The sequence below is a fragment of the Penicillium paradoxum genome, assembly GCF_028828445.1.
Source record: "Penicillium paradoxum strain IBT 22861 chromosome Unknown utg000007l_segment0_segment0, whole genome shotgun sequence".
NCBI classification, from domain to species: Eukaryota; Fungi; Ascomycota; class Eurotiomycetes; order Eurotiales; family Aspergillaceae; genus Penicillium; species Penicillium paradoxum.
The window spans coordinates 4,874,307-4,899,230 of record NW_026643185.1 but is presented as its reverse complement, the minus strand read 5'-3'; the positions used below and the strand labels follow the sequence as shown (position 1 = coordinate 4,899,230).

Below are 24,924 nucleotides of genomic sequence, written 5' to 3'. Positions count from 1 at the left end.
ATATACCTGGGTGTCTCGAAGATGACAATGCTCTCGACGGCGCGGAGAGTAAGGGATTTTATCACGAGGCCTGATCGATGTGTTCACCGCCATGATTGGAACCCGTGATCTGTGAAAGAAATTGACTCTTGGCTTCAATTGCTGCGCTGTCGTGGACGCCACCGAATCCATTGATCGTTCCAGCCATATCCACCAGGTTGACCTAGCTTCTCATGGAATATACGCTGGGGGTATAGCTAATACTTTGGTTATGAGTGCCCATTTTCATATGGTCTATGAGATGTCACTCACGGAAAAGGAGCAAATTGTCCAACGATTGACTGAATATCAAGCCCCAGTTGTGCTCTTCTGCCAGATGCTTGACACGTTGGTGGCACATCGGCGAAGCTACGGGGAGACAGCTATATAAAGCTAGTCCCCAAAAGGAATACGAATCCGCCTGAGAGCGTGTTGTTGGTCCAGGTTGGTTCTAGCGCCAAATCGGAAGCGGGGTTGAGATGACGAGTGTTGCCGACTCCAGCATTTGGAGAATTCCTTTTTCACCTTGGTCAACTGCCAACCAATCGGCGATCTCAGAATTAAAGAGGCGTCGTTGTTTACAGGTGATCGGATCCCGGTTCATGCGCCGATTTTTGTCAAATATTGTGGCCTGAGGGCATCTATCGGGTTCCCATCCGACGCCCCGCCACTTCACACTCATTATGGGGTTTCTCTTTCAATCAACGTTCGTCATCTTCTCACATTAAGTAGAATGGAAAGCCCGAAGAATCTGCCTTCTCTACCAAAGAAAAGGCGGAACCCCAACCGGTGCCGACCGAAGTCTAGAGGGGGCTGCCTGAGGTGCAAGCAGCGGCGAGTAAGTTGAGGTGAAAGATGCACAGTGTCTCCTTCATTGATGAGGGCCTCGAGTGAGATTACATGGCTAAATCTTACCTAGCGCAGATGTGATGAGACAAAACCAAGCTGTCAGGAATGTACCAAAAAGGGACATACCTGCCCCGGCTACCAGAAGCAGGGCTTGCAATGGCGATATGTCTTCAAGGAAAGCGACGAGTCAAACCTGCCAGTGCCACCCGCTGAATCTCCCGAAACAATCGCAACTGAATCTTCTGAAGTGGAGAATCCACCCCACAATGAACAGGAACATTCTCAGAATGAGACCCAGAATATCTGGGATGCAGCCTGCTCGAACATCTTTGATCAGTTGCCTGATTTTGATGAACCAATAGATTCTTGGTTTCACCCCGAGGCGGGATTTCAGGATACAGCTTTGGCAAAATCCGATAGTGCGGTAGACGGGTTGTCGATTTTACGCCAACGACTGACCAACACATCCGTTCCCTCCTTCCTCATCCAACTGCCAGTGATGCTAGTGCAGTATTATTTCCATACTGTTTGCAATCAGTGGTCATCTTTTGACTGCCCACTCAATCCATTTAGAACCATCATCAGCCGGGTTTGGAGTCGAAATGCAGCTATTTACTTTGCTATACAAAGTATGTCGGCTGCATCTTTGGCCAACGATTTCCCAAACATGCGAGCGATTGGGATACAAACACAGCAGCAAGCAATTGCATGCCTTAATAATAGTGCTCAAAGGGGCTCAGCTCAGACCAAGGATGATGAATATTTCCTAGCACTTCTCATGATCGGATCTACTACTGGCTGGCACGATGCTTCCGATTTGGGGCTTCCATATCTGAGAGCAGCTCAAGACCATCTCCTAAGACAAGAACGCCGATGCAAAAACCCCGACTCTGCCTTAGCAAAGCAATATCCACTTTTCAAGCAGTGTTTGCTTTGGTGGAATTTGTTAGCTGCTTTTGTGACGGAGGAATCACCCATTCTCGATGTGGAACGCTCGACAGACAACAGTGATACAGATTTGTCAGTATATCTTATTGATGGACAGGTTTTACCACACCCATGGACAGGATCTCTGCGGTATTCCTTGGGCCTCTTCTATCGCACGGCAAGAGTTATTCGGGCCACGAAAACCGCATACCGCCGAAGGCCTGAAAACCTAGATCCGACCTTGATCTACTTGAGCTCCATGGCCGAAGAACTGGATCTCAGACAGAAGGCTGAGCATCTTGAAGAGAAGATTCTCTTTTCGGGCTTCTCCTTCTACTGTGGGCCTGTCGATATTGGTGACACCAACACGCCGCCGTCTCATTTTCTCACATTAGCCGAAGCATACCGGTGTACGGCGCTTTTGCAAATCTACCACGTTTTCCCGGACATATTCGAGGCAAGATTCCGCAATAATCAGAGCGCGGATGACGAAAACCCTATCCCGGCCCTCTTTTTGTTGTTGTTCCCACTTGCTGTTGACGGATCATCACGCTCGGTAGAAGACGCACGACACATGCTGGCATTGCACATAGTATCCCTCTTGGAGCAACTACCTTCAACCTCTGGAACCAAGGTCATGCAACCTATTGTTTTGGCTTGTATCTCTAGTGACCTTGTCTTCGCGTCTGGCTCTGTCTTGGGCGCTACTGTAGATGCGATTCCTAGCTTGAATACGCTTGATGTCGAGATTGCCCAGGCCAGACGAAAGGTCAAAATGAGATTGTCCGAGCTTACCTTGATTTTACCAAAGCTGCCAATGCAACGCATCTATAATGTGGTGCAAGAGACGTGGGACCGTGCAGACTCGGGTTCGGGGGAATTCTGGCTGGATGTTATGCTGGATTTGAATTTGGAAACAATCATGGGATGAGTTCAGTATTATGCTGAGAATGGGACTCTCTATCCATTAGCGTCATCGAATCATATTCATGGTATGAAACCTCACTCTGGCGAACGACACCCTTTCACAGAACATTCAGCTGCGCCTTCTTCAAATTGTATAGCCTTCGATGTCTCCCAGTCTTCTTCATATCTAAATATATTTGAACGGATAATTATTGAGGAAATATCTCGTGTTTCTATGTAAGGAGACTGTGACATTCCGCAACAGGCTGCACTGGCGCTCCACTAATCACCAGACGTACAACATCCATAGACATTCGATGTGTATAGTTGGAACATGAATGGGGAGCACTCGAACCATCAGATATGAAGATCAAATGCTCGGGTAAAATCACAATACTATGGGTATTATTCTAAGGTCGGTTATGGGATTGGATATGTTTTTTTTATATATTGAAAACAACATTGAACCTGGCCATTTACCCAAACCATGCTCTATCACTACGTTCTCGAAAGAAAAGATGTTTTTCATAAGTCCTGCGAACGAGAGTCGTATTGAAAAGGAGCTGAATTGCTAACTAAGATAACCTAAGGCACCCTCGCATTCATCACTACCCAGGTGGAACAGATGTGACTGGTCATACAATGCGGTACCGGTGAGCTGCCTTACAAGGTACGGATGATGAATTTCTTGCCATTATGTTACCGGCATGGTCTGCTCGATATAATCTGTAGAGCTAGATACTCGGTAGTCATCTGCAGATCCCCCCTGTTGTGTTGATGGGCTCTTTTATAAGAATTGGGTCGAATCCCCTGAGTGTCCCGTTGCCAAGGAAATCGGGTCGCTCCGTCCTCAGCTCAAACTGTTAATATTTTCATATTCACAAAGTATGTGTGGGGTCAATCGGGGACGAAAATAAGGATTTGAACCCAATTGATTCATTGAAGGATCTCCGGGGGGTAGGGGATTCAGCCATGTCCGCAGCGGACGTGTCCCCGTACTTGCATCATGGCCGCCTCGTTGGTATGCAACTCCATCACCCGACCCATTTCTCACATTCCATCGCCAATGATAATTGCTGAGTCCAGGTATTGAGGTATGATGTGTAGGATACATGCGGTGTGTTAGAAACCGATTACCGAGTACGCAATACTCCGCAGATTCCCCCTCCTTCTTCTCTGTCTCACAAGCCCTGCCAAGTGGCACAGCTTTCCCATTTGCACATCAACACATTACCACGTGTGAGTCTGGCTTTCTCGGAATCCGTGGGTATTTTCATTGTCACTCCGCCACCGCAACGTTAGCTTCAAAGGTTTCTTTGCTGGCAAACAATAAGATACAACACAATGTGCGGTATCAGTGCCGTCCTTTTGACCGGAGACTCCCCAAAAGCCTCGAACGACAATTCCTCGTCGTCCCTCAAAGACCAACTCGGGCAGAGTCTGGATCTGATTCAACACCGTGGGCCAGATGCGCGCGGGGAATGGGCTAGTGAAGATGGAAACGTTCGTATGTGTTACAATCTCTCTTGGAGATCGGTTTTATCTTCAGTCCTGACTCCTCTTTAGATCTTGGACATGTTCGACTATCTATCATTGATCTCAGTCCCCATGCAAATCAGCCCTTCCATGATAATGTAGATGATGTTCATGCGGTCGTCAACGGCGAGCTGTATGACCATGAACACTACCGAAAGCTCCTAGGCGGCGAGTATTACTTCTGTAGTCAAAGCGACTGCGAGGTCGTACTGGCGCTCTACAGACATTATGGTTTGTCGTTTCTGTCTCATCTTCGAGGGGAGTTTGCTTTGATCTTGTGGGATGCGCGCAGAAAATTGTTTATTGGCGCACGAGACCGGTACGGTGTCAAGTCGCTTTACTACACCGTGGTGAACAACCGACTACTTGTCGCCACTGAGATGAAATGCTTTCTTCCATTTGGGTGGAAGCCTGAGTGGGATATTCAGGGTATGAGGGAGTGTCGTTGGATGCTTGGCACTGGCACTATGTTCAAAGGGGTTCATTCGGTTTGTTGGCCTTCCTTGGCCTTTTTGTTGGAGTCACTAACGTGATTTATCTAGGTTCCTCCAGGGCATTATATCACAAGCAGGAATTTCAGCCCAATTAAGGAGGCAGTCTATTGGGATGCTGAGTATCCAGACAAGGTAAATGATAAATATTCCTTTATCGCTCAGTTTGTTTTGGCTACTAATGTCTGATGTAGAGAACCCCCGAGATTCGATCGGAAGCCGAGATGATCGAAGGTGTGCGGAATCGTCTCATGGATGCCATTAAGATTCGGCTTCGGGCCGATGTCCCTTTGGGAATCTACCTCAGCGGTGGAATTGATTCCTCGGCGGTGGCCGGGATGGTAGCTCATCTCGTCAAGGAAGAGGGAGCTCGACTTGGCAGTGATGATAGCCATCAGCTGTCGCGAATCAAGTGCTTTACAGTGCAGTTTGATAAGGATAGTGGAGCGGACGAGTCCGGTATGAACGTCGCCATACCTTGTGAACACCATAATCCGAATACTAAATGTCATTAGAAATTGCACAGCGCACCGCCGAATGGCTCGGTGTTGACTTTCACCCGGTGCCTGTGGATGAGGATGTTATTGTCTCTAAGTTTGAAGACGCCGTTTGGCACAGTGAACTGCCCGTGGCGGACACAAATGGCATAGGGAGACTTGCTATGGCCGAAGTCGCCAAATCCCACGGGATCAAAGTAATCCTAACAGGTTTTTCCTCCCATGATTATCCTTCATCCTTCCGATCCTAACACTTCTTGCCAACAGGTGAAGGATCCGACGAGCACTTCGCAGGGTATGACTTCCTCGCGGAGGACCTTTTGCTTGAAAAGGACCCCTCATGGGCCTCATCACTATCTGAGACAGATCTCGCAGAAGTGACACAAAAGCTCGCTACAGATAATGCAACAGTCTTCCCCTCCGTAAATAGAAAAGAATTGCTTGCGTCGACGCGCCGAATGCTTAATGATACCTCCATATTAAGCAAATCGATAAAATTCGGTCGCCTGCCCTTCGCTAAATGGACAGACATACACGCGGCCACGTTACCCGAAACGTCGCGCGCAGAGAGTCTCGACGGACGGGTTCGTGACGCTATTGCAAACCGCTGGCATCCACTGCACACAGCAGAATATCTCTTCACGAAGGGGGTGTTCTGCAACATGCTGCTTCGCTATCTCGGTGATAATATCGATATGGTCCATCATGTCGAGACCAGACCTCCCTTTCTGGATCACCATCTTACGGAATATGCCAACAGCCTGCCACCCAGTTTGAAAATTAAAGCCTCCTTGCCAGATGGGGGTTTGACAGAGAAGTATGTTCTGCGAGAGGCGGTGCGTCCCTTCGTCACTGATGAGATCTATAAGCGGAGGAAGAAGCCGTATCTTGGACCTACAGTGTTCCAAGAAAATGGGCCGCTGCATCAATTAGTCCTCCGTCTCACTTCCCAGGAGAATGTGGAGGCTCTTGGGTTTATAAAATGGGACGAAACACGAGATCATGTTCGGAAGGCATTCCAGGATTCGGATGCTTGGTCTTTGCGAATAGCGTTCAGTGTTTGTCAGCTAGTAGTACTCTCGCAGAGATTCGGAGTTGCCAAAGCTACACCTTAATTACTGATTATCAGTAGCATACTATTCACATACATTGTTTGAAGACCCTGACCCTTCCTGAAGAAGTAGGGCTTAAGCCCCACATGTGATCCACTTGATACTTTTTTTCTTAATTTTTTCTCAAATGCAATTCCACTTCTTCAATAGATCCACTTTGGTATCAGTCCCAGTTATGTCCGATCGAGATCTGATCGAGATTGGTAGCAGGCGCTGCATCTTTCCCCGGCCACCTCTATTGAGATGAACACCTTATTTTGCAATGAAGATTGAGAAAACAATCCAAGGCCAGCCCTGGAAGAGTTAAGGACCAATTTGCCACTGTATGGACCTGTAGCTCAATTGGTTCAGAGCATCCAGCTTATGTAGTCATCCCTAACCGGAGGTTATCATGAACGTTCCTGGAAGGTTGGCGGTTCGAGCCCGCCTAGGTCCATTTTCTTTTTTTGCAGGATGATTCTCTTCTTTTTGCTATGAACAGCCTTGCTTGAGCACATATGAAGGATCGATCTGGTCGTGTCTTATCATTTTTCGAGGGTTGCCAGATCTCAGGTGGCTCGCACCAATTATAAGGAACTCACGATCAAGAAGTTGATATTTCTATATCCATTATATCAATGATTATGACGCAGCGGCTGGCCTTGCTGGGCTAGTCTCTGAAATTTGACGGCCTTTCGTAGCACCATACCATTGCTCAGTTGGTCGGTTTCTTGGCGGAAGATTTCCTGCCATGGAGTGCCACTTGGAGCAATGGGATACCCCTTAATACCTAATTCCTGCCTCCGCTGTTGGATCTCATCATCGGAAATGAGAAGATTCACTCGCCGTTTCCGCAAATCAATGCGAAGCCTATCCCCATCCTTCAGAATGGCAAGATTACCTCCTGCTGCAGCCTCGGGGCTAGCATTCAAGATAGAAGGTGTGCCAGAAGTTCCCGACTGTCTGCCGTCACCAATACAAAACAGTCCATCAATTCCTTCTTTCAAGAGCCGGCCTGGTGGATGCATATTCACAACCTCCGCTGCTCCAGGATATCCAATCGGACCAACACCGCGCATAACAAGAATTGTCTTCTCATCAATGTATGGTGTGTTCTCCAGGCGGTTTTCGTAGTCTTCGGGTCCATCAAAAACCACTACCGATCCTTCAAAGGCCTCTGGATCGTCGGGATTCGAAAGGTATCGCTCTCGGAAAGCGGGTGAAATGACGCAGGTCTTCATAATTGCAGAATCAAAGAGGTTTCCCTTCAAGTGAGCAAACCCAGCATCTTTCATCAACGGATCATCGTATGATTTGATGACACGGCGATCCCATGTATGTTTGCCGCGTACATTCTCGGCAATAGTTTTCCCGTTGCAAGTGAGCACATTGCCATGCAGTTTGCCCTGATCCAGGAGCTCGGCCATAATAGCCGGGAGCCCTCCAGCGCGGTAGTATTCTTCCCCGAGATATTCTCCCGAAGGTTGCATATTCAAAAGTAGAGGAATAGTAGATCCAATAGTATCCCAATCGTCCATGGATACTTCTACACCCGCATGCTGGGCAATAGCATTGATGTGGATAGGAGCATTGGTGCTACCGCCGATGGCCGCGTTGGCCACAATGGCATTCTCAAATGCCTCTCGTGTCATGATATCGCAAGGTTTCCGATCTGCTTCTACCATTTCCACGATCCGCTTGCCTGTTTCATAGGCGCATTGTGCTCTGTGGCGATAGGCAGCGGGGATAGCGGCTGATCCGGGTAATGCCATGCCCAAAGACTCTGCGAGGGCATTCATCGTAGAGGCGGTTCCCATTGTATTGCAATGGCCGACTGATGGGGTTCTTTAATTCCGATTAGCGATTATGAACCATTAATCAGGGCTTTCGAAATAGCTTACCCCCGTGCGATGTAATCCATAAACTCATTTTCGTCAATGTCGCCGGTGGCATAGAGCTCTCGTCCATGCCATAATACGGTGCCTGCTCCAGTCAAAGCTCCCTTGGAGTACCCGTTTAGCATAGGTCCCACGTTCATGCAGAGAGCAGGAATATTCTAGGGAAATCAGCATCGATCCACGAATAGCTCCTTCTCAACACGCACCATTGTGGCCGCGGCCATCAAACACGCCGGTGTGGTTTTATCGCACCCGGTAAGCAAGACAACCCCGTCAAGGAAATAGCCGCTCAAAATTTCTACTAAGCCAAGATACGCCAGATTACGATCGAGGGTAGCAGTAGGTCGTCTTGATGTCTCCTGGATAGGATGTGTAGGAAACTCAAATGGAATACCTCCAGCGGTCCGGATACCCTCCCGAACACGCTTAGAAAGTTCGATGTGATGCCGGTTGCACGGCGCAATGTCCGATCCCGTCTGAGCAATTCCAATCATTGGCTTTCCGGACATGAGTTCCTCTCTTGTAATACCGTAGTTGAAATATCGCTCCATATAGACAGCTGTCATACCGGGATTGCTGCGGCAGTCGAACCATGCCGATGAACGAAGTGTTCGTCCCGGCTGTTTGACAGGGACTTGGGCATTCTCAGCCTCGATTTTGACGCCCATGCGAGTTTCCAGTTCCTGGTTACGTCGGCGCAGAGCCTGCAGCTCGTTTAAACAGTCCTCGATATTGATTGATTGGGGTTGAGTATCATTGCTGCATGAGCAGCCCTCGCAGGACTTCTTATCGGAACATGCCATGGCGTTTCGAGTGCAACCTCGATATGTTGGGGTAGTGTAGCAATCACATTCTCCCGCTGGGGGCAATAGGTTTTATATGGAAAGCTTCCCATTTGTGCTTTCCCTGAAAATTGCGGAGTGCAGTCGGCTGACACTTTCCGAATCATCTGGCATCGAATCATGCGCATCGTTGAAATGCCCCGCGTCGTCGTGGAGATGAGCCGAGATTTTGCCCTCTCGGGAGGTAACAACCCGACACTCGGGTTTTCGTGTTCCCTTTTCGGGCCGTGTAGATAGGAGTTTCATTGGAGTTTCCAATCCCCTATTATTTTTGTCGTATAAAAGACCTTCGGGCGCAATGAGACAAGGTTGGATTCGTAGAACATCGTTCAACTGTGTCCTTTTAGTTGATTATCAGCTAATATTGTTGAGCTGACTATCAGTTCCGGGCTGTTATACCTCCCTACTTAGGCCACTTTGCCTACGCATATAGTCGGCGGCGTTTGCAGGCTCGCGGTATCTGTTGAGTAGTCTTTTGATTAGCTTTTACACCGTGTTTTTCAAAGTCCTTTTTCAAAGTCATTTGAACAGATATTTTCCAATGAATCAATTGCAAGGTTTCTCTCCCAACACACTGGATTCCGTCGGAGTCGGTCTTATTAGGAAGATACCTAGTTATATCTTTTAGAAGGACGCTACGTTGACATGAGATAGTGATTACTATTCCAAGTTGTCTAATGAAATGTAGACAACGTGATTGTTTTTTTTTTTTTTTTTTTAGCAGGGATTCACGCAGCATCTACGGAATAGGCCGTTACCAATCCCACACCCATTAGCCACCCTCATGTTCATTCCCATCATATCTCTATTTAATTAGTTGACCAGTACATACGACCATAGGGTGTGGAAAACAGGGCTTCCCGTCCGCTCAGCCGTACTTAAGCCACACGCCGGTGAGTTAGTAGTTGGGTGGGTGACCACCAGCGAATCCTCACTGTTGTATGTTTCTGTTTTTTTTTCTTGTTCTTGTGACGCGATCATTATTATTGACGATTTTTTCTATGTGATTGGCACGTGGATGGATATCAACGAATTTCTTGAAGGCTCTACTGTCGGAGAGAGAGAGAGAGGTATGGGGCCAGTGCAGAGTTAGGGGAGGGAACTGTATCGGTGATAGAACAGGAACTTGCACACCTTTATCAATAGAGGAAACGAAGAACCTTGTGTCGCATGTATACCAAATGGAGGAGGTGCAAGGTTGATGCTTGATATTAGGATATTTCCTTTCGAAACATGTTTGTATTAAATGTACAAAAGCATCGTGCTATGAACTTTTAACTCTTATTACAAGGTGTTCCCAACTCAGCATAAGTCCAAGTCGAAATCCTGCCCAAAGCTAAAGCAGCTAGAGGCAATGACATTGAGATCTCCCAGATCATTGAAGTCTATCTCATGATAGAGCCCGCTTGCATTGCCAACCCTGGACGACTGAGCAAGAGGATCTGCGAGATTCGTAGGATCCCTTTCCGTCATACCATTCTCCAAATTATGGAGAAACTTTTCGAATCTTGCAGCAGCATACTTTCCAATCTTGCTTCGGTCGCACAGTTTCAAAACAGGCAGAAATAACTTCAATTCTTTCTGCATACTCGGTTTTTCAACAGCACGGAGGAATAAGACTATTGCTGTCGCCAAGATCAAGTATGTATCAAGCCAAAGAGATGTCGAAAAAAGGCCTTGGCGATAGAATTCCATTAGGATTTCGATAGAGTCACGATTCGCACGTTCACAGGTCTCCGCTCGTGATCTGAAAACCGGATCATGGGTGTTGGTGCAGAGTATTGAATGTGTCATGTAAGGCCGACCGATAAGCATACGAGCGTAATTGTACTTGAGGTTCAGATATAAGGTCGCGCGTGCAAAGCAGGGGGGAAATGCCGCATTTGCACGAAGGTGGTCGGGGAGTTCGTTGTTCCATTTTTCAACCTTTTTGATGAGTTCACCAGTCAACTGTTCTTTACTCCTCAAGTCGCCGTTTTGGATGTAGAGTTGCTGGGATATTTGACCAATTAGAATGCCGAGAGATGCCGAGCTTGTGGCGTATCCAGGTGGGGTGTTAAGTGTGTTGAATTCCTGCTAAAGTTAGTCGGCGCCAGGATCTATGGACACGGGAAGGTTTCTGACCTGTGAAGGGGGGAGACATCATGATCGGTGCAACCAAGACCAGGCGGTCGGCCTAGCATGCAAGAGCTCCAGTTGTCAAACTCGCATAGAGACCACCAAAGGCGTCGCTTGACTTCTGATCCGTACATAGAATTATCATGCACATAGCCTATGCGTTGGTGAAGGCCAAGTGACTGTGCAATTCTAGTAGCCACGCCCAGCATGGCCCAGGAAACACTGCGCTCATCTTCTCTCTGGCGATACAAGCTCTAGCAATAGCAGGTCAGCAATTGTAACCGAGAAAAGGGTGTTGAAAACAAGTAGCATCAATCGTACCATCAGCATGATTGCTCTCACGCTCTCTAGGCTTGATTCCTTTATCACATTATCCATGTAGGAGCGGGCGATTTCAAAACTGGGATCTTGCTCCCCACAGAGGGCCATGACCAGATACAATATGACCAGCACGGGTGCGCGTACCCCCTGCCCGCCATAGACATCATCAACCCAAAGGTAAAATCTCTCCTGATCAAGGATATATATGACGCTATTAATCTCTTTGAAGAACTTCACGGCTGCTTGATCGAGGGCCTTGCGATTTGGAAGATAGTCTGCATTTCGATAAGAAATCACTTGTCCATCAAATAATGCTGGTTGCTCATTCTCCTGAAAGACTGACAGATCCCTGACACCTTGAGACAGGTGTGTGATTATCTTGGCATTGAGAGTAGTGCAGCTAGATGGGCCACTAAAACCTGTAAGACCACACAATTTAGCTTGAGCCTGCGTCTGCGCATGATGCCATACCGAGCCTGAATAAGGAACAGCAGGATAGATGATGCACTTACGAGGAATGTTCATAGCATCCACCATTAACGTGTTCTCTAAGTCTTCAACTCCACATTCCTGGCTGGGAGGTGATGCAGAAGATGCTGGAGGGGTATTAAGTTGGGCCGTTGTCTCCAACAACCATGAGCCTGGTGCACCATTCGAGCTGTCCATGTCAGGGTGCCCGACCGTAGGCGGTGAGCCTTCATCTGGAAGGCTTAAGGTGCGCATAAGCTGTCGTAGGTCTTCAGTACCGAAAGAAGCCGAAGGGACAAAATGTCTAACTACAGACACCAGGAGCTCGTATCGTTCTTTTGACGTGTGATAGTACGGCCGCAGGGTCGAGCCTCCTAATTGGCATTCCTTGCCCAGCCTGATACATCGCTGGCAGGGACCAGAAGATGGCTTTTCACACTATGTCACATCAGCAAGTTGACACGTATATGAAAGAACTGGGCACTCTTTTCCTACCTTCACCTTTCGTTGTCTGCATCCGTCGCAACTGATGGCGTTCTTGCGTCGCCGATCATCAGTCATAACTCCGGTCATAATGAGAGAGAGATGGTAAAGTTGGACTCTTACACCAATGGACAAAACGCGATTAGACGCAGGATTTATGGTTCTACCTCCGCAACACGTTGGTGTGGAGCCCGGATGCGGGGAACAAAATGTGAGCGATCATTGCCGGCACCTGGGCACATAACCTAATTTCTATGCCTGAAAATGACAGTTCTGCTACGTGAATTATCTTGTTTCTAGCTTTGACTTGATTTACAAATGTTACAGGACGACTTTACTTTATGCCACAAAAAGTTCTCAAAATATTCTCCCAAAGGCTCATGAAATAAACCGCCCGCGGTAGCTATGTTGTAGTAAGCGGAATGTAGAACCTTGGAAGCATGCAAACTAGTGGACATAGCCCCGAAGGTGCCTACAACATATAACATACAACATACATAATGTAGGCAGCCTATCCCAGCGCTGCGTACAAGATGACGCTGCCCCACCAATCAGAATCTTGAAAAGCGGGGGAATGTAGAGGTACTTTGTGGTTAACCTTTGATTTTCCAATGACCCCAGGTATTATGAAAAGGTGCGCTTCACCAATTATAGTAAGCTTATACTAACCAGTTTATACAACATACATGTATGTAACATGCACATGTACCTAACTATATAGAGTACATACATAGACGGATATCTAGGCAGGCGGGATTAATATACAATATAGGCTCACTGTATCGAGTTGGTCCGGGTTTGCCAGTACTCATTGGCCCATAAAGGCCTCTCTCTCCATGTATTTTTTTCACGACTCTCACAACTGCCGTCAGTATCCCTTACTGATGCACTATTTTGACGATCTACAACTCATGTGATTCGCGCATGTAGTACTTGCGCGGCTCCCGCACCCCACAACTCGGACACCGCTCCCTGTGAACGGCAACTGAACACCCCGTTCTGGAAACATACGAAATACATAAATACACGATGGAATTGGCCTTAGAAATTGGGCACACGAGCCTCGGTCAGAAGAGTGACTTGTCATGCTGTCTGCGCTATGTTATAGGGACCTCGAACCTACGTAAATCCATCGCTCGGCAACTACTCTGTACAACTGCCGACACCATCCCTTGGTGTGCGTCAGAGCATCATGTGTGGCTTATTCTGTCTTTTCCTTTGTCGAAGAAGAGTATGGATAGGTTGATGTGATGTGCCTGGGTGGTCGTGTATTTAATGTGCTCCCATCTCCTGGGTAGCTCCTGCTTTCATATAGACCTTAAGCGATCGAACGCGAGGATGACTATCATTAAAACAATTATCCCGGATTCCGCACTTCACTATGTCTTCTATGCAATTCCTGCTCTCCTCTTACTTCATCTTTCCTTCAACTATTTCTACAATTCGCTGAACATCTTTCCAGGCCCATTTTGGGCCCACCTGACTGACATCTGGCGATTTATGGATGTGAAGGGCCGACGCCCTGAGCTCACTCATATAGCGTTGCATCGCAAGTATGGTGATATCGTGCGTCTTGGACCACGCAGTTTGTCCTTCGCGGACCCGAAGGCAGCGAAGGTGATCTACGGTCTGAATAAAGGATTCACTAAGGTATGGATATCCCGAGCCCCAAAAGGTCTACAACTTCTTATTGAGAAAATAGTCCGAGTTTTACCCAGTGCAAATGACTGTTTCCAAAGGCGAGCCATTGCCCTCGCTATTCTCAACACTAGATGAGAAATTCCATGCGCAGCTCCGTCGTTCTGTCAACCATGCTTTCTCAATGAGCTCATTGGTACAGTATGAACCGATGGTCGATGAGACAACGGAAATCTTTCTCGATCAAACGGACCGGCTGTTTGCTGATGGGACCACAGTGTGCGATTTCGCACGATGGCTTCAATTCTTCGCTTTTGATGTTATTGGAAGCATCACGTATAGCAAACGCCACGGGTTTATCGAGAAAAACGAAGATATCGATGGTATCGTCAATTCCTTGGCAAAGATATTTGACTATGCGGCTCCCGTTGGTCAGATGCCTTGGCTAGATAAGCTATTTTGGAAAAACCCAATTTTCGATCTCCTTCAAAAATTAGGATTATCGGATAATTCCCATCCTGTGGCCGTCTTCGCCAATCAGCGCATGCAAGAACGTATGACAGACAAATTTGCTGCAGCGGGTACAGGATCAAAGGATGATCTTCTCACTATGTTCCTGAAGGCGGGTGAAACGCGCCCAGATTTCATGACAAGCAAACGAATCCTGACCATGGCCGTCTCTATGGCCTTTGCCGGCTCTGAAACAACCGCCATCAGCATTGCAGCCGTGTTTTACTATTTACTCAAAAACCCAGAGTGCATGAGACGGGTCAGGAAAGAGCTGGATGATGCTGTGGAGAATGGTACGATCATGAACCGCCCAACTGGACTTGTCTCGTGGACGGAGTCCCGGCAACTACCCTATCTTGATGCCTGCGTAAAGGAAGCTTTCCGTATGCATCCTGCTGCGGGTCTTGCGCTGGAACGCGTTGTTCCTGATTCAGGAATAGAAATCTCCGGACATTTCATTCGCGGCGGAACAATCGTTGGTTGTAGCCCCTGGGTTATTCACCGTCGCGAAGATATATTCGGTCCAAATGTCGACATGTACAACCCGGATAGATGGCTTACAACTTCAGCGGATCAACTGAAGGTTATGGATGGAACGATGCTCCAGTTTGGAGCCGGGTCACGCACCTGCATTGGGAAGAACATCTCTCTGATGGAGATTTATAAATTGATACCCAGTTTCCTGCGGAGATTCGAGGTATGTTCTCTTCCTATTGCTTGTCCCCAAAATAGTGCTAATTCCTTCGGTAGATACAACTGGCATATCCCGAGCAAGAGTGGAAACTGTGGAATGCATGGTTCGTACGGCAGCAGAACTTCAAGACCATTTTTACACCGAGAAAGATTATAGTATAACGCAATTTTGGTCATTATTTATCTCGAGTTTCAGATTTTGAAAAATGTGTTGTACTATAAAAATCCACAAGCTTTTGACATTTCATATGTTGATGATACAGAGGCATGATACAGTATGTAAGGTTTTAACAATGGGTTCAAATGATATTAGAAATAGGATCTCTCATGGAAGGTGTAAAGTTGTCTAAAGATCTAGATAATATCTGCCTTTTCCTGCTATTTATGCCCCTTTGTGTACCGAGGATCGGAGTCTTTATTTGGTCCACAAAGTGAGCTTTTCGGCGGAAAAGACAAAAGAGGCGTAGCGTTGCTAATCCTGTGGATGAGAGAATCATGCCTTAGGCATGGTTCTCAACACGCCTCCTTAACGCGCAGCCGTTGAATACTATGAGATCGTGTGGTGAGGGACTAAGATAAATGAGGTTTCTCAGTCAAAATATATAGTTTTTGAGCTGCCAAAGATATAGTCTTTGCACTAAAAAGGTGTGGTTTTTAGACTACGAAAAGGGTAGGGGGTTATTCTACCGAAAACCTATACGTTTTAGGGTCTAGGTTTAAACATTTGCACGAGCGCAGATTGGAATATTGTTCCGGGGCCTATTAGACTCATATTTCGAAGCCACCCTGGAATATGAGAGCCCTCGAGTAGCGAAAAGGTGGCGCTACTTGGATCAAGACATGATCGAAGACAGGATCCAAACTCTGGAGTTGAGTCATCAAAAGACAGACCCGGTCGCTTTATCAAAATCAAGGTGACATTTGCCATGAGCTCGAGCCAAGTCGCTGTGCTCGTACTAGGATCCCTGCAATCGCCAGCTGAATGTTGGGTTGTAGGATCTCCAATATCGAAGAAAATGCGGTTTACTTTCAGATTTTGATTCCACACTCGAAGATCACGATCTAGGTCTGTGACTTTTCTTGCCCCATCACGTCGTTGTGTTGTGGTATATAGGAGATTGAGGATTCGCGAGAGCTTTTTGCCAAGAGTGACATATTGCAGAAAAGCAAATACGGCAGTTCTTGCTCCAGGGAGCGGACGAGAGAGCTCAGTGGCTTCTAAATCATGCAGATGACAGTCATGAGGCAGATCGTTATCGACATCGACATCATTGATCAATGGAGGGAGACCATGAAGCACAGATGGATCCCCGAGCGAGGACGACAGATAGTACGTGATTTGATGTCAATTAATACACTGGGATTGGGCAAAAAGAGAAACGGCAAAACAAAACGATAGATCCATTCAAGTTATAGGGTTGGCGTAACTCCTCTTTTAGGGACCATTTGTCCACAGTGACATATCACAGGGCCTTTGTGCTCTCGGCTTTTGTCACTTTTACTTGAACTGACGGCTTTATAGCGACAAAGGCATCCTCAACGTCAAATCCAGCCAGCATTTCTCTGTCATGATTGACAAATGATAGTTTGAGTTGGTAGACAAGGAGAGCCAGCGTCAGACTCATCTCCATGTATGCCATGCTAGAATTTAAGTATCTCGTTAGGATGAAAGCATAAGAGAAGCGGGATCAGGGGGCTTGGAGAAAAACTTACTTTCGACCCAGACACGATCTGGGGCCGTAGGAGAATGGAGAAAATGCACCTTTGTCACATTTGAGAGAAGAGTTCTCCAACCAGCGTTCCGGAAGGAAGGCATCCGGATCATCAAAATATTCGGGATTACGATGAAGTGAAAGATTGCAGACTCCAATTTCAGTCTAGACGCAAAAGCAAGATGTTAGCATCATGTGCTGTTTATGTTAAGAAAGGGATAGAAAGGGGAGGGAGGAGCAGAGAAGGATATGTGCTTGTATATGAAGTCGGGGGTTTCCTTACACCAGGAGGGAAGACATGGTCCCCAATCGCTAAATGGCCTGGGTTTCTGTCGACAACGACCCGTGGAATCAAACCTGGATTTGGTGGACATATTCTGAGGCCTTCCTCTATTACCGCATGCAGATATGAGAGCCCTTTGAGCTCCTTATACTGTATTTCCTCCGCGGAGTCAAACTTCTCACATATTTCGTCTGTCAATTTCTGCATCGTCTTGGGGTTTGCCAGTAAATGCCAGATAATCACGGTCAACGCTGTAGACGTGGTATCGGATCCTGCTACACTATATACGGCATTGAATTAGCTTTGGTCGAGCAGAAGTGGGAATATGCACAATGGCTGGAGGGTGTGAACGAACAGGAGAAGGATTGCTTCACCCATCAGTTCGCGCTGATCATACGGCTCTCCGGTTTCCGGCCTTCGGGCCTGAAGTATATTGCTGAAGAAGTCCTCTCGGTCGCATTGAGTATTCATTTGGCGCATCATTGCTTCTGCTGCTCTCTATTGTTTGGCTTTGATTAATATCATAGAACGGTCAATAGTAAATCAATAGACACACCTGATAGACGTATCCCCGCTTTTTCACATCTTCCTTTGCGTGAAGGAACTTCCAGATAGCGCGTGGCCATTTATGCATAGTTCCTTCCTTCAAAAAAGTCAATTCTGCGAGCTTGTGAGCAAAGCAGGGGCTTGCTTACTCTAATGACCAATTGAACAGATTTTTCCATAGCCTCCAAAATGTGATCTCTTTCTGGCTCATCCGCCAGAGTGTCGAAGCTTTGGCCGAAGCACAGATCAGACAGAACGTCCATAGATAGAGCACCAAACATCACGGCAATGTCGACGTTTCCAGCTGCTGCAATAATTTCACAAAACTTGTCAATATGGAGACGAATCAACGGCTCCATGGCTTCAAGCTTGCGGGGCGCAAACGAAGAAGATAATATTTGCTTCTTCTGCTTGTAAATCTTATCATTGGTCGTAAAACTACTAGGCATTCCCGGTGCAAAGGCCTGGTAAAATCCCGACTTCAGGACCGGTGCATGAGCAGAATAGATAGCGGGTATTGCCTGCGATGTGTTGGTTGAAACCATATTAGGTCCAATTCGAACAAACGGCCCTTTCCCTCTGTGTCAGTTACTGGACATTCCAAGTAGATTTAGTATCACACGTTACCATATTTTTTGTGTAGCTCCACCAACTTATGGTGTCGTTTCCCACCCCAGCAATGATATAGGTGCCAGAGATCGGTTACTTTGGCGAACAATGGGCCTGGAATCTGACGAAGTGGGTGAAATAGGATCAACCAAATGATTTTGCTGATTATCAACCCAAGTAAAGCGTACAACAGCACAGACAGAGAAAGGAAGCTCTGGACAGCCTCTTTCGTAAGAGAATCCATGCTTGAGGATGGAAAGATGATATTAAGACTGATCATCCAGTTGTTCAGGACGCAGCAAAAAGGTCGGAAATGGTGCAAACAGCGAGTACAACGAGGAAGTCATGGGATAAGAAGGATTAATACAGCACATTTGAATAAATTATATTAAATGAATTCACTTCATAGAATAACGGAAGTGGGGACGGAGTTCGCGAGTTTTTCGGTGACCGCGAGTCCCTTGTTGCTCCGTCGTCAAGATGCCAAGCCAAGGACCTGAGCGGAGCGCGGTATCCGACCAACTCGGAAAGAAGGTCAAGGTTGGAGGGCGGAGGATTGAATTATTTAGTATTCTAGTATTACCCATGATTAGGAGCAAGATCGAAAAGAGATATCTGAGCCTGATCAGGTTTGTGACTACGTCCAGAACTTGCGCTTCCCTATTTCACGTATATTGGGAGAGATGAACGAGCATGGACTAAGACATGTAAGTAATAGCAAGTCATTGTTGATGAGAGAACCTCAAAGCTCAGGGTATTAGATGCTTGTAGACGTAGCAGGTTTTCCTAGCTAATTTCTTCCCTTTCCCACTTCACTAGCTTTCCTGCACCTGTTGTCTCATCAATTTTCAAAGATATAATACAATCCAACCTTTTGAGAACGCAAAGAGGCGCAAAAGTATGACCTTTTTGCTTCTAAATAAAGCTGTCAATTGCTAAACAACTACCCTTACTGGTCATTTTCATAAAAGAAATATGGATATCATTAGCACAAAACTATATTTCTCGCAATCGTTCTTTCTCCACGCAATTTTTCCATTCCTCATCTGAGCAAAAATAGTTCCTATGTAGATAGAAGCTAGTCGTTTACCACACTGCAGAAATGCATACGAGTTTATATACATTGGACTCAGTGATTCTGTCGTCAAATGTTATGAGTAGGCCAATCCTTCGTCCCTATCATTTCTACCCGGTCAACTTCTTGATCAACCCGGTCTTGAACATGAAATAGCGGTTGAGCTTTCCGAAGGTGTCTAGAAAGAATAATAATGAGCCTTTTGTGGCAGATAAAGGAAGTCTGGTCAAACTCACACAAGAGAGGCGATGTAGCCATGATACACATTGTTGCAATTCCAAAGGTTCTTAAAACTTCACTTGGGCCCTTTTCCTCTGCCCAGTCGTTCATAAACTGAGAGAAACCATAGAAAAGGAAGTTTTTAGCTGTCATCGAGAGGATAAATATCTCTGTAGCATTTTCGTGGCAGGCGTCACTGTCGCTCCCAAAGCTCGTTAGTAAGACATAAATATCAACAAAAATTAGGCAAACCAGCATATATATGAGAGGAAATGGTGGTGATGGCAGTTAAAGATAACTCACAGTATATAAAGATTGGAAAAGGTCATACCAATGGTTGTACCACAACATAGACAACCATGACAGAATGCACCCAGGTAATAACCATTTGGCGTTGGGTTATCAAGATCCCACATGAAGACGAACCATCCAATGCCACAGAAAAGAGCGGCAAAGATCATCATCGGAATGCGGAATTCGGGCTCATAGATCCCTTTGTTCCATTTTGCTAGCCTCTTGATAATCCAATCCCCCACAAATGGGCTCAATGTGCTGCTGAGTATCCCTCCAATCAAGGCTGCAAGTCCAGTTTAGCTGAATTGCCCTGATAAAAGAAGAAGGAAAAAGAAAAAGAGAAACCAAGATAAAACTTACCCCCAACATAGAAAGTACCATTCTGCTTAGCATTTAAGTTATAAGGGGGAGGTGACCATATCTGTGCGAGAATGTAGGAAATTGTCACAAAAAAGGACTGAACCTGTTTGTTAACCTAGATTCTTGGTAGCAGTGAGAAGGGAGAAAACGCACAATGCATACAGCACCCACAGCGATTGCCTAGTCACTCTAGTTAGCAAGCCAAATATGAAGAGAGTAGAATTTACTCACCCAGACCACCGCAGGGTTGAGAAGCATGGCAAATGGAGCGAAAACCAGTTTTATCAGGTTAGTGTCGCTGTATGTCCCGCTATAGATCGCAAGTCCCTGCACAAATGACTTTTTTGTCTCCCTCAACGATGAAGCCGCCAAAACTTCCTCATTTGGTCTTTCGTCATGTTGGTGGCTGCTCTCTATGCCACCTTTATCTTCCACTTGCATCCTTGCCTCGGGAGATGGTCTATTGTCTCGAGAACCCTGGTACTGGGTCTCTGGAAGAAAGAGGATAATCGATATCAAGCCAATTACGGTAAAAGGCAGATGGACGATGAACACATATCTCCAGCCAATATCCTCGGCTATTGTGCCCCCAAAGATCGAAACAAGAGATATAATGCAGGTCCAGGTCATCACCAGAAAGCCAGTTCGAAGAGACCTCTGGTGGACAAAGAACCTTTGGTTATTCAGTCAGCGGCGGAACACAGATATCGTATAGGAGGGTAAATGGACACACATGTCGCCAATGACAGGCACAGACAGACTTTCAAATACGGCTGCACCAAAGCCCTGGATGACCCTTCCAGCTAGCAAAACAGTATAGCTATCTCTGGTGGTGCAGCAAATGAGTGTCCCAATAAACCCCATGAGAGAGGCGAAGAGAAATTGTGGTCGTTTCCCGTATTTGTGTGCCAAAGCGGAGGCAATTGGTCTGTATATAATTAGCGCACCATCTCTCTATATTATGGAATGTATATAAAATCATACCCATAACAAGCAGTTAGAAGCAGTTGATATGCAGTTAGCATTGTCACATCCTTCACAGAATGCCCCAGGGTGTGGGACAGAAGGATAGTAGATGGAGCTATCACCGGGGGCGGAATTGAAGAGAAAATAATAGCATTGAAAAACACGACAATATATGTCAGGTTCTTTTTCCACAGGGGCCAATTCTGTAGGGAGTCAGACATGCTTTTTTCCACCTTTCATGTATATATAAGCGCTTACCAGGGGGTCGTTTGGACTATCAGAAGGCTGGGGATACAGGACAACATTTGCATACTACTCCTGTTAGCAGTTTTTCTTTGCTTGAACAATCGTGGAATTCTGAAATTACCTTTCCAGTCCCATGCTTCATCTGGGTAGAGGTATGCTCAGATGATCCATCAAATAACAAAACTGTCCCCGGTACATCGTACCCTTTCGCTTCAATGATACCTAGAGGCATTTGGTATGATACCACAGGAGGAAAGCCGATATTGACTTCTGGGTAGTGAATTTTTTAATTGTAGGAATGAGAAGTGTTGGGTTTGCTGCCGATAGTCTGGAATAACACTCTTTTATATAGGAAAGCGATCCGGGGAATAATGCGGGGAAATCAATGCCCAGAGCTTTGACTTTGAATTTGGATACAAAACCAAAAAGAATTACAATTATAACACTAAGATGTGCTCTCATGGATTTACATACCTGCTGGCTACCTTTTTGAGGCCACCAAATTCAGAACACCAACAAAACAGAAGCTTGATTTGATGGGTTGAGCATTGATATTGCATATTATCTCTCGTCACTTTCTTAGATCTGAATTTGCTGTTGTTCTATATGGCAAATGAACCAAGTTCCACCTTCATGTACCACTATTGTCATATCCACTCGTATAGATATCTGTACTAAGACAGTGGCGTTCCAATGAAGGGACTTCGGTTATCCATTCATGCTAACTGCCAGTGGCTTTCTATTACGAATACATACTTGGACTGCTTGACCGGCAAATATAAAAGTATAGGTGCCGATCCTTTGGGAGCTGTGTCGAATTTGCTACGGCTAGGTACCTAGGTGCCTAGGTAGGCGCTCGGTATGCCAGGTAAGCGGCATCCGAGTGAGTGGCGTCCAAATGAGCGGTATCCGCAGACATTCCAGCTAGATTTGTCATTATTCTCAAAGAACGGATGGTAACTCTCGCTCAATACCCAGGAATTTATTGACTGAGTAATTCGGACCGGTAAATGATCCGCTTCTACAAGCAATCTAACTACGAACCTATCATGAGGCTATCTCAATATCCTATCTGGCTCATATGTTCTATGGTCAAAGTATTGGTAGAATAGACAAGACCCTGGAGTTTGGAAGTTATATAAGAAGCAATAAAGCAGATTGGACTATGTAAACGGACTTCCAAGTAGTGTATATGCAGGCAGAGCCTAGCTTGAGGCAATCTCAGCGACTATTCTATCTTGACCAACACCGACTTCGTCTCTAGGAAAGCGTTTATACTATCAAGCAAGCCTTCCCGTCCCACTCCACTGGATTTCCATCCACCAAAAGATAAGTCGTGGGCCGTCACTGGCGACGTGCAGTTGACGCCAACGGTCCCGGCTTCCAGCCCTTTCGCGAACCGCATTGCCCGGTTAATATTGGTCGTGAATACTGCAGCGTAAAGACCATATTCCGTGTTGTTGGCTTTTGCGAGTGCCTCTTCCTCGGTATGGAAGATGGTAATGTTCACCACGGGCCCGAAGACTTCCTCAACCATGATTTTGGCATCTTCCGGTGTTTCTGTGAAGACTGTGGGCTCGACGAACCCATCCTTTGCGCTTCCACCCAAAAGGAGATTCCCAGATTCCTTGCCGGAAGCAATGTAGTTACTAACCATTTTGAACTGAGCATTATCTGCTAGTGGTCCATGGTTTGTAGTCGGGTCAAGTGGGCTTCCCTGTTGAACAGCGCCAAACTTGTGAGTAAAAAGCTCCAGGAATCTGTCTGCAATAGTATCTTGGACGTAAACACGCGAATTTGCCATGCAAACCTGCCCACTATTCCACTGAATACTATTCGCAACCATTGGGACCGCCGATTCTAAATCGGCATCCTCGAATATAACCGCCGGAGACTTTCCACCTAGCTCCAAGATCACATTCTTCAAGTTCGACTGGGCTGCTGCTGTTTGTATCAAGCGTCCTGTTTGAGTGGAACCAGTGAAGGATATTGCGCGGACGTCCATATGGGAGGATAGGACTCCACCAGCAACTGGGCCATGTCCGGAAAGTACGTTGAGTACACCAGGAGGGAAGCCTGCTTTGATCGCGAGCTCTGCCAGTCGCAGTGACTATAAAGTGTTAGACTTTGGCTCAATCATTTGCTGGTACGAGGGGCAGGTATAGTTCGTCATATAAAACTTACCGTCAAAGGAGCCTTTTCGCTACTTTTGAGGACAACTGTGTTGCCAGCTATGAGAGCCGGAGCAACCTTCCCCGAAAATGCGACCAGTGGCACATTCCATGGAATAATTGCCGCAACTACACCATATGGCTGCCGGAGAGTCATGTTTACAAAACCGGGAGTATTTAGGCTTGAAACTCCCTTGGCAGTATATCCAGCGCCGGCAAAGGATTCAAACCTCTTTGCAGCCAACAGATTGTCAACGTAGCCACTGACAGGTCTACCCATGCAGATTGCCTCCAGATACGCAAGCTGCTTTCCATCCTCACGAAGCAACGCAGCAAGCTTCATCATGGGGATTCCTCGCTCTTCCGGAGATAATTTGGCCCATGCCGGCTGCGACTTTTTGGCCGCAGCTACGGCTCTGTTGGTATCATCTGCGCTGGCTTCGTAGACTGTCCTATTCTGTCAGAATGCTTCTTTACGAGAAATTCGGGAGGAAAAACACGTCACCTTCAGCAACTAGCTCATGCGTTGCGGGCGAATGGATGCTGAATTTCTTCTTATCCGACGATTCAACAAACTAGATGGTATAAGCGAAAAGCCGTCAGCTATTTAATCTTATGTCACATACCTCGCCATTAATAAATAGTCGAGTCTCAATTTTGGCTTTCTTGTCATGAAGCAGAGTAGTTGTTTGTGTAGACATCATGTTGGCAGTAAGCGGTATATCAAGTCGTGTATCGATCGAACACGGGTAGTAACAAGATGAGAGCGGCTGTATAGACAAACGCAAAACTATATAACAGGATCTTGAGCAAAGTTTCATATAATCTCGGTCTCCGCATCGAACAATTTATCAGTGGGTTCGGCGAATGACTAGTGAGGAGAGAACGGTCCACGGGTAGGTGCTTCGCGGACTCCGCCAGCTCCGCGTTGCTGATCCTCCACAGTCGTAACAAATGAACATTGAAATACCAAAACAACGTTTTCCCTTGTTTTTTCTGGGCTTGATGGGCTTTTACCCCCTCGGAGACCGCATTTGTATACGCCAGCACAGCTTCGTGAGGGGCAGATGCCACACGTCTTTGCGAAAGCATGTCTATATATATGACGCACCAATCTGGTGGTTTTCTGCTGTGCAAGACCCGCTTCTTTTCAATTT

General features: G+C 46.5%; 8 protein-coding genes across 8 annotated transcripts; 3 read left to right on the top strand and 5 right to left on the bottom strand.

Annotated features, from left to right (window-relative positions):
* Window positions 1-701: 701 nt before the first annotated feature.
* N7457_009327 (Zn(II)2Cys6 transcription factor) lies at window positions 702-2,725 on the top strand (the record flags this gene model as incomplete). The annotated part of the gene is made up of 2 exons (XM_057180370.1): window positions 702-724; window positions 943-2,725. 2 exons carry the CDS (start codon window positions 702-704, stop codon window positions 2,723-2,725), a joined length of 1,806 nt encoding a protein of 601 aa, XP_057028756.1.
* A 1,319-nt stretch (window positions 2,726-4,044) lies between these two features.
* Window positions 4,045-6,339, top strand: N7457_009326 (asparagine synthetase B family protein; the record flags this gene model as incomplete). Its single annotated transcript, XM_057180369.1, has 6 exons — window positions 4,045-4,207; window positions 4,267-4,724; window positions 4,779-4,862; window positions 4,922-5,186; window positions 5,243-5,434; window positions 5,492-6,339. 6 exons carry the CDS (start codon window positions 4,045-4,047, stop codon window positions 6,337-6,339), a joined length of 2,010 nt encoding a protein of 669 aa, XP_057028755.1.
* A 611-nt stretch (window positions 6,340-6,950) lies between these two features.
* On the bottom strand, window positions 6,951-9,016 carry N7457_009325 (IlvD/Edd family dehydratase; the record flags this gene model as incomplete). The annotated part of the gene is made up of 3 exons (XM_057180368.1): window positions 6,951-8,160; window positions 8,217-8,371; window positions 8,420-9,016. The coding sequence occupies 3 exons, from the start codon at window positions 9,014-9,016 to the stop codon at window positions 6,951-6,953; spliced, it is 1,962 nt and encodes a 653-aa protein (XP_057028754.1).
* Window positions 9,017-10,357: 1,341 nt separating this feature from the next.
* N7457_009324 (Zn(II)2Cys6 transcription factor) lies at window positions 10,358-12,535 on the bottom strand (the record flags this gene model as incomplete). The annotated part of the gene is made up of 5 exons (XM_057180367.1): window positions 10,358-11,128; window positions 11,197-11,427; window positions 11,516-11,913; window positions 12,007-12,400; window positions 12,458-12,535. The coding sequence occupies 5 exons, from the start codon at window positions 12,533-12,535 to the stop codon at window positions 10,358-10,360; spliced, it is 1,872 nt and encodes a 623-aa protein (XP_057028753.1).
* A 1,248-nt stretch (window positions 12,536-13,783) lies between these two features.
* Window positions 13,784-15,448, top strand: N7457_009323 (cytochrome P450; the record flags this gene model as incomplete). The annotated part of the gene is made up of 3 exons (XM_057180366.1): window positions 13,784-14,095; window positions 14,148-15,290; window positions 15,344-15,448. The coding sequence occupies 3 exons, from the start codon at window positions 13,784-13,786 to the stop codon at window positions 15,446-15,448; spliced, it is 1,560 nt and encodes a 519-aa protein (XP_057028752.1).
* A 1,301-nt stretch (window positions 15,449-16,749) lies between these two features.
* Window positions 16,750-18,680, bottom strand: N7457_009322 (cytochrome P450; the record flags this gene model as incomplete). The annotated part of the gene is made up of 7 exons (XM_057180365.1): window positions 16,750-16,927; window positions 17,000-17,163; window positions 17,282-17,561; window positions 17,613-17,779; window positions 17,838-17,924; window positions 17,977-18,406; window positions 18,448-18,680. The coding sequence occupies 7 exons, from the start codon at window positions 18,678-18,680 to the stop codon at window positions 16,750-16,752; spliced, it is 1,539 nt and encodes a 512-aa protein (XP_057028751.1).
* A 941-nt stretch (window positions 18,681-19,621) lies between these two features.
* Window positions 19,622-21,828, bottom strand: N7457_009321 (uncharacterized protein; the record flags this gene model as incomplete). Its single annotated transcript, XM_057180364.1, has 10 exons — window positions 19,622-19,689; window positions 19,748-19,926; window positions 20,157-20,307; window positions 20,385-20,499; window positions 20,547-20,564; window positions 20,616-21,057; window positions 21,118-21,312; window positions 21,369-21,553; window positions 21,609-21,662; window positions 21,718-21,828. The coding sequence occupies 10 exons, from the start codon at window positions 21,826-21,828 to the stop codon at window positions 19,622-19,624; spliced, it is 1,518 nt and encodes a 505-aa protein (XP_057028750.1).
* A 996-nt stretch (window positions 21,829-22,824) lies between these two features.
* Window positions 22,825-24,471, bottom strand: N7457_009320 (aldehyde dehydrogenase family protein; the record flags this gene model as incomplete). The annotated part of the gene is made up of 4 exons (XM_057180363.1): window positions 22,825-23,706; window positions 23,781-24,214; window positions 24,273-24,342; window positions 24,394-24,471. The coding sequence occupies 4 exons, from the start codon at window positions 24,469-24,471 to the stop codon at window positions 22,825-22,827; spliced, it is 1,464 nt and encodes a 487-aa protein (XP_057028749.1).
* Window positions 24,472-24,924: the final 453 nt, after the last annotated feature.